Source organism: Parasteatoda tepidariorum, chromosome 8 (genome assembly GCF_982258835.1).
Source record: "Parasteatoda tepidariorum strain Cologne lab strain chromosome 8, Ptep-v5.0, whole genome shotgun sequence".
Lineage (NCBI taxonomy): Eukaryota > Metazoa > Arthropoda > Arachnida > Araneae > Theridiidae > Parasteatoda > Parasteatoda tepidariorum.
The window spans coordinates 70,155,403-70,163,654 of NC_141762.1; the positions used below are offsets into that span (position 1 = coordinate 70,155,403).

At 26.0% G+C, this 8,252-nt stretch overlaps 1 protein-coding gene across 1 annotated transcript in view; it reads right to left on the reverse strand.

Annotated features, from left to right (window-relative positions):
- LOC147806278 (uncharacterized) overlaps nt 1–6,877 on the reverse strand; it is a 60,859-nt gene extending 53,982 nt beyond the window's left edge. The window contains exon 1 of the mRNA XM_087169093.1: nt 6,685–6,877. Coding sequence (XP_087025219.1) covers nt 6,685–6,780 — 96 coding nt within the window. The 5' untranslated portion in view covers nt 6,781–6,877. The remainder of the gene's footprint in view (nt 1–6,684) is intronic.
- Between the last annotated feature and the right edge of the window lie 1,375 nt (nt 6,878–8,252).

Consider the following 8,252-nt stretch of genomic DNA (forward strand, 5'->3'; position numbering starts at 1 on the left):
ACATTCTTCAGTAATGTAATGTGCCAAACAAAATGATGCTTGGAAATGTTGAAAATTTTGTTTAGTATCCTAATATTTTACTTCAAATAATATGTTTTGATATAATCATGTTGGGAAAATGCAAGAATCTGTTCTTAAATATCTTTGAACAACTTTTTTTCTAATTTTACTGCCTAAAAATGAATTAATTGAAAATTTTATGCAGTTAAACTCAAATAAGAATACAGTTTTACCAAAACTATGGGGTTTTTGACATGACGGTAAAAACCATGGTATAAACCGTCATGTGTCAAAAACTTGCCAACCCTGATTAAAAAGCATTGAGTATTGCATTGAATTTATTAACTTCAATAAATTAATTCAAATATAAAGTAAATTTTTAAATACAAAAATGCATGCAAGTATATACACCTTTGGCAATTTTTTAGTGAGAGTGAGGTTAAACAAATTTGCCAATAAACCAAAAGGCTATTATTTTTTACCTTAAAGATAAAGGAAAATGACAGAATTATTCAATGCTTATTTGTTAATTTTTTAAAGATACTTGTTGAGAAAAATTTGTTTGCAAAATATTCATTATTTTTTTTTACCTATGTGATGAAACTGTTGCAGGAAATTAAAGTGATGAATAAAAAAAAAAAAAACATTAAATTTGAAAGTTTGTGTGTATTAGTGCTGAATTTTATAACTAAAAACGTTTCAATAGTTAATAAATATTACAGTTAATTTGAAAATTGCTATGAAATAAATAAGTCACATTACATTATTTGTTACATTACTTTATAAGTTACATTATATTATAAGTTACATTACTTTGGTTGTTTCAAAATGCAGATGAAAATACTGCATGAAACGTTCTTTAAACATGACAAGCTCTGTAACTTATGAAACAATAATGTAATTTTTTATCATTTACTAGGACAGATATGCCAGTTACAGGCACCCTAAAGGAAATTTCTTTAACCACAATGTAAACTGTTTGCAAAACCAAATGGTTACTATCTGATACTCTAATGAACTAGCAGTTAAACCTCCGTATCAGGATTGGCATGATTTAAATCATGATTAAAATTGAGATTGAAATCACCTGATTTTTAAAAAAAAAAATTAATTTAAATATAAAATATTTTTTTGTTCAATATAATTAACATTAATAAATAATGAAAGAGATATGCATGTAAATTATTATATTTACTTGCTAATTGCTATCATTACAAAAAAAATTAATAAAACATAACATACTTTTTTAAAAAAAAAAAATATGAATTTAAATATAAAATATTTTTCATACAATATAATTAAAAAATACATTATTTTGAGGGGGATTTTTTATTTAAGTCGTTATTTCATTGATATTGAACATTTCATACTAGATATGATGCAAAGGATATGCATATAAATTATTATATTTCAAAATAGACTTTAAAAAAAAAAAGGAAACTAAATGTGGATAAGAGTGCCATGAAGAATTTTAATTATAATAATTCATAACTTTAATTTGCAAAATGATAAATAATGCAAGATTAAAATTAACCTTTTATTTTTTTTAAAATGTGACATAATTTGAATTAAAAGGGCTTTGGACAGGATGGTTTAAACCATGGATTGATTAATCCTGTCCTAAACCCTTGCCAACTCAGGTTTAGTTTCATGCTTATTTAAAAACTTGTTAAAAAGGTATTTTGGGTGCATCAAAATTTATTCTACCCAGAGTAACTTAAAATAATTTTTTCCAGTTATGTTTTCTGATCTAAATTAATTTATTATTATTATTAATTAATTAACTTTTCATTAAATTTTTTAATTGAAAAGTAGTTTTTAACAATCATTAGCAAGTAAAGCTTCAAAAACATAACCATATTTTATCTACTAAATGATTAGTTTTTAATAACTAAATAACAATTTTTAACCATTTTAATAAGAAATTTTAAATATATACTTATTTTCAGAAAATATTAGGTATTATTAATACATTCTATAAGATGTTTTGGATGGCAAATGTAATCGAAATCAAAAAATTTAATTTAAATAATAATTAAAAAAATCCAATTAAAATTAAAAATAAATTAAATTTTTTGATTTTTTTTTAAAACAAAAATCTGGATTTTCATTAACCCTATTACTAATACAGAGCAAATTGAAAGCAAGATTTTTCTCTTATTTTTTTCTTTATATTTTATTAATATATAATATAAAAACTTTTTCTGCATACCATTCACCGATTTAAACAAAATAATTCTCAGTTTGGAAATTCACTATTAATTGCATACAGACACAAAAATTAATATATATTTTCTCTAAAATATAGTAGTAAAAATTTGTCAAAATCCTTTGGTTATAAAACTAAGGCAATAATTTAATTATTTGAAAAATTACATGTATGAAATAAATTTGTATGAACAAATAGAACAAAATTAGATACTGACAATTATTGAGTAGAACAATTAACATTGATTATTCTCGGCTAGCTAAATGTAGGGGTGCACAATCTTTTTCAGAGATGGGCCACTTGCACAGCTGGTTGACTAACGAAGAGCTGCATGCATATTTATTCATGTTGGTGGCAAATATGATAATTTTTATCTTAAAATTGTTAAACACTAAATAATTTTCTCATTAAACTTGGTAACATATTTTCAGAAAATTAAATACTTTTAATTATTAGAACTTATACAAAAATAAAAAAAACCTGATAACATTTTTTTGTTTTGTTGCCTTCTTATAAATAATTGATTTATTAATATATATATATGGGGAAAAGAGATATTATACTCAATCAGAAAAAAAAACTATAATGCTCACAGAATAAAGGTGAAAAAATTATATACTTATTTTAATGAGTAATATAAATTTGAACTAAATATTTTAATCAAAAAAATTTATAGGGTTTCGGAAAATACCCAAAATTTAAGACAAAACTAAACACATATTAAGATTCATTATTTATTTGGTATTATTCTACATTATTGCTATTTCGTGAATTATTAGATGTTTTGTGAATTTCAAATAGAAAAGGTTTTTTTCCATATAAATCATATAAGCTACAAGAAATTTAAAACAAAATTACAAACAGCGAGAAGCTAAAAAATTCCCGTTTTCCTCCACTTTTCTTTTACATTGCAATAACATAATATTATCAGAATACTAAATACCATCAGAGATGCTAACTTGCTCAGGACAGCAAATATATATTTTAAAGTGGTAGTTTATCAATTGTGATTCTTGGTTTAATAAATTCAATTTAGTAGATTTTTATCCGCTATTTCTAAATAATTCGTAGGCTTATCAGGGGTCTGTTTAGAAGAAATTTGGGTCCGTTAATGGACCCTTCACAAAATATCTTTTCATAAAAACGGACCCTTCACAAAATATTTTAACTTAAAAACGGACCCTTCACAAAATGATTTTTCTTTTAATTGGACCCTTCACAAATTTGTTTATCTTCATTATTATTTTGTTAATCGAATAAACCCTTTCCAGGGCAGAAAACAAAAAAGATGGATGTAAACGAATTAAGTTTTGTCTACGGCAAATGCTTCTTCCTTTATTCGTCCAAAATGAATATTCTGCGTTCAGCAGTATAGGCGAAATACCAAATATTTGTATGTTGCATCTCTAATTTAGAAGCAGCAATTGCTGTTTATTTTTGAAAATTTAATTTTTTTAATTATAATTTTACAGTGTTGAGCATAATCTTGTATCATTACAATTTAAAAACTCCTTGAAAAAGTTTTGTTTGCAATAACGGACCCTATTTGCACAAATTCATAAAAGCGGACCCTGGTTAAAAGAATGTAATTTTTTCACAATTTCACGAAAAACGGACCTTTCACAAAATGTCTGGACAGACCCCTGCTTATATAATTCACCACTTTATAGTACTTATGTCATGCTGTACCTCTTAAAAAGCTAGCAAAAATAGTCAAATATTTGCAAAATTTACTTTGCAGTTATTTACTGTTTTTTTAATCATTTTGGCGTGTCCGGAGCAGTTGGCATCTCTGTACCATGTACAAACACATGGCGTTAACGGCTGAAAACGATGTCATAACTTATATTAAACATGAAATATGCAAAAATAAATAGTATCAAAAAGTGATTATTTAAATGCGCAATTAGAAACTCTCGTTTCGTAATAACATCAGAATTAAAATAACAAATCGAAAATAACGGGAAAAATTTCTTACATTTACAATGAAATCTGGACAAATAAAGCGTTCCCTAAAGTAATTATTTAAATGTATGATTTAAGTTCGTAATAAATACAAAAAAAAAACAATATAAATTTAATATTCATTAATAAATAAATAAATAAAATTTTAAAACCAAGTGGCAATTGCAAAAACTGTTGAAAAAAATTATTGAAAAATATTGTGGATTTACGATGAAACTGGCAAAAACAAAGTGCTTCAGAAAGTGACTGTTTTATACGAAAACGAAATTTTCAAAATCAAGTGCAAAAATATAGCAATAACTGCCCTTAAAGAAATCATTTAGACTTATGATGAAATTGGCAAAACTTATACACGCCTAAAAGTGATAAATTAAATGTGCAATTTATAACTCACAATTCGTAATATTGTAATAAATGTATCAGGATTTTAAAAACCTCAAGTAAATTGGTAGTTATAAAATTCCAAAAAAAACACTAGAAACATCACTTGAATTTAAAATAAAATCGACAAAAATGAGAGTAAAAAAATTATGAATAAAATTCGAAACTCGCTTATAGTAATATTGTATTAAAAATATTGGGTTTTTTAAAACTGTACGGAATTTCATAGCAATAAACGAAAAAGCGATTGAGAAACATCATAGATTTACAATAAATCTGTGTAGATTAGGTGCATCAACTCAATTTGGCTATTATACATGTTAAAATTTTTTTTTTATTCTCAAAAAAAATTTTTTTTTTGCATTGTTCAGCAGCTCTCACGGGTCGCTGGTTTCCCACCTCTAGCTAAAGGTGTTAGATAAATAAATGCTAAAAGAGTTTGTTCTATTTTGATTAAATAACATAAAAATAAGAGGTATACGTTCGATCTTCGTCAGTCGTTTCAGATGATGATCTCAAGCATTCAACTTACGTCGGTAACGTCATGGTCTGCAGGGATAGGTCAATTTCTTTTCATTTGCTGTTGGTCATTCTCGCATGGATCATGACGTCATTCGTTATCCGTTTAAAGAGTATTTAAGCTTCTGTTGAATCCAATTATTTTACATTCTTCCTTTTCGTTACTCATTTGTCACTCTGTTTGTGAGAGTATCTCTACCAGCTTAATATATTTTCTAAAATAAATTTATAGCCATCGATGTTTTTTTTTTTTTAAATTTTTTTCGTTGACTAACTGATACAATGATATTCTGCAACAATCTCGGATATTAATGTGGAAGATTTCCGCATTATGACTTGTGGCACAATAATTGCCAAGTCTTCGTGACTTTCGGACAACTGCCCATGAGAAATTTAAAAAAAAAAACATCACCAAAAGGGACCAACTTGAAGGGTATAACTCCTAACCACCTTCGGTCAAAGTTCCACATGTTTTTTTAAAAAATTCTGTAAAATCTATTTAGCGCCTTGGCAATCGTAGTAGGTAGGACAGATCACGATACAGAAATATCCCATAGCTAAAATTTACATTTTAATTATACTTTAAACCCCAGATTAAAATAAAATTGGATGGAGTGCTCACTCTATTGGAACTTTTTCATAGAGAAAATATTAAAAACTTATTTTGATATATATTTTGTTCTAAACAAAATTTTGTTTTTATTTTATAATAAAAAGTACAGAAATTGCATTAATTCCTATTAAAACCTTATATTTACTAGAACACTATTTAAAAAAAACATCTACACACTCATAAAATTAAAATTTAATGCATTAAATCAATGGTTAATAGCATAATACTATTTGCAATACACTCAAAATACCTATAAACAATAATATAATGTAGAGTTTTATTTAAAACACACACAATAAAAAAAACAATAGATTTATTCAAGTCCTAAAATTGCTTGTCTTTTTTAAAAATAATTACTTCATTTAACAAATTATAAATCTCACAGAGAAAAATAAATAAAAAACAATATAATTTTAATAAACAACTTTATTAATTAAGTATGTTGCGAATTACGATCAATTGCACAATGTGTATAACGATCACAAGCATAATCCTCATAATCCATATGTAATTAAAAAATATCGATTTAAGATCGTAAAACTCATTACGTTTTAGACAGCGAAATGAAATTTTAAACTATTCAAGAGATTGAAAGCCTATAGAAATAGTTTTCTAATCAAGACTAACAGCGACAACGCAACAATATAAAATAAATATTGAGCATACAATAGCTGTAAAAAATATCATGTAAGCAACTTTTATTATGAATATGAGGTCATTTAATGACAATGATGGGTACCTATACATAATTTTTAAAAATAATGAATCAACTCAAATTAGGATTACGCATACAATTTAAATATTATTCCCCTTGTTCTAAAGAAAAATTTTATTAATAAATTAACCGGCGATGTTGAATTCTTCCGCATTTAAGCATAAACAGTTATATACGGGCGCTGTTTACGACCGTGAAATATTAGGATCTTGTTTTGATCCTATCATGGATTAATGGAGTTAAACATTGTTATCAACAATATAAGTAAGAATTCTACAATACCTCTTCAACAGTTGGAGGCCGAGATTTGTCATCTTGATAATTTTTGGTCTGATTTTGTTTTATCCCTGATGTTGTTGGGCTTGAAGCAGCGGCCATTTTAATTTCACTTGTCAGTTATGTCAGAGGAAGTCTCGTACGCTGATTGGCTGCTTAGAGCTTTTACCCTTCTCTTCATTATTGACCAAACCGCTTGTAAAAAGGAGCAGACGTTAGCATGGAACAGATAATTTTTTTTTGTTCAAAAATTTATAATAAAAATTTCGCTATAATCCCAATTTTCTCTTAAATGAATAAAAGAAGAAATTTAATTTTATCTGCACATGACTCGAAATGAAATAAATCCTTTATATGTGCTTTAGAAACAAATAAATACACATGTTGCTATGCTGTATCAATGAAATAAAAAATTAACTAGCGGCTTTCTTGACTAAAAATTCCCTTAAAATTGAGGTTTTATTGCATATTACCAAAACATATTTGTAAGTAAATTTTTCATAACTATGGGATTAATGATAAATGATTAAAAGAAAAAAATATTGTAATATTAGATTATTGCTTTTAAGTAAAGTAATGTCCAATAGTTTTTAAAGCTTAGTTTAATAACATTAATTTTATATGATTGGCAGAAAAGATGTTTTTCTAGAATGTTATGTAAAAAGAACAGTATTATATTATAGTTTTAATCAAAAGATGGCGCCACAAGTCAATATATTTTTTATAACTTAAGGGGCTTTTATTTTTTTTAGAATTCACAACTGAATGATACATTAGCTATGAATACAGTGGCATCTTTTGGTACTAGTGAGAATAAGAGGAAAAATAAATAGAAGGGACGGAGCGCACGGGCATGGTCAACTGAATAAATATTCTGTATTCTAATACACATTAATAAGGTATCTTATCTTAGAAATTTTTTCACAGAATTTTAAAACACAAAATTTATGACAAATTTTAACAAGAAAAAATACATTTGTCTCATTTTAAATAACATGGAATTACATTCTTTAAAGTTTGCACTGCAACAGGTCTAGATAATTTTTTTAAATAATTCGAAGAAAAGAAGAGGAGGGATTCTTTTTAAGCTTGACTTGATTATTTCGAGACCAAACTTTTTTTAACCGAATACATAATGCAATTGTCCCTAATTTCTTATTTTTATTTCTCCCCCCTCCCAAGCAAAACGCCCTTTAAGATACCCAGGTGGGACTTGAGATCTAAAATCCACGCAAAATTAAAAAAAAAAATAAATAAATAAATTAACTATTATTAAATTAATTCAATTAGCGAAACATGATCGATTTCACCGATTTCTTCCACCTTACATTTATTTTTCTTACAGTTTTTATATTGTAGAAAGATTTTAAAAAAAGAACCTTCCCATCCAATTTTGACTCATTTGTATTTGAGTTTTTGTCTTGTTTAAAAGCATAATACATTGAAAAAAAAGTTAGTTTCAATAATTTAAATTAATCATGAAAACATAAACTGAAACATATATATGCTTGCAGTTTTTTGTTTCTTTTTCTGAAAAAATTGTTTTAATTCTGAAATGTGAGCAGCGATCAGAA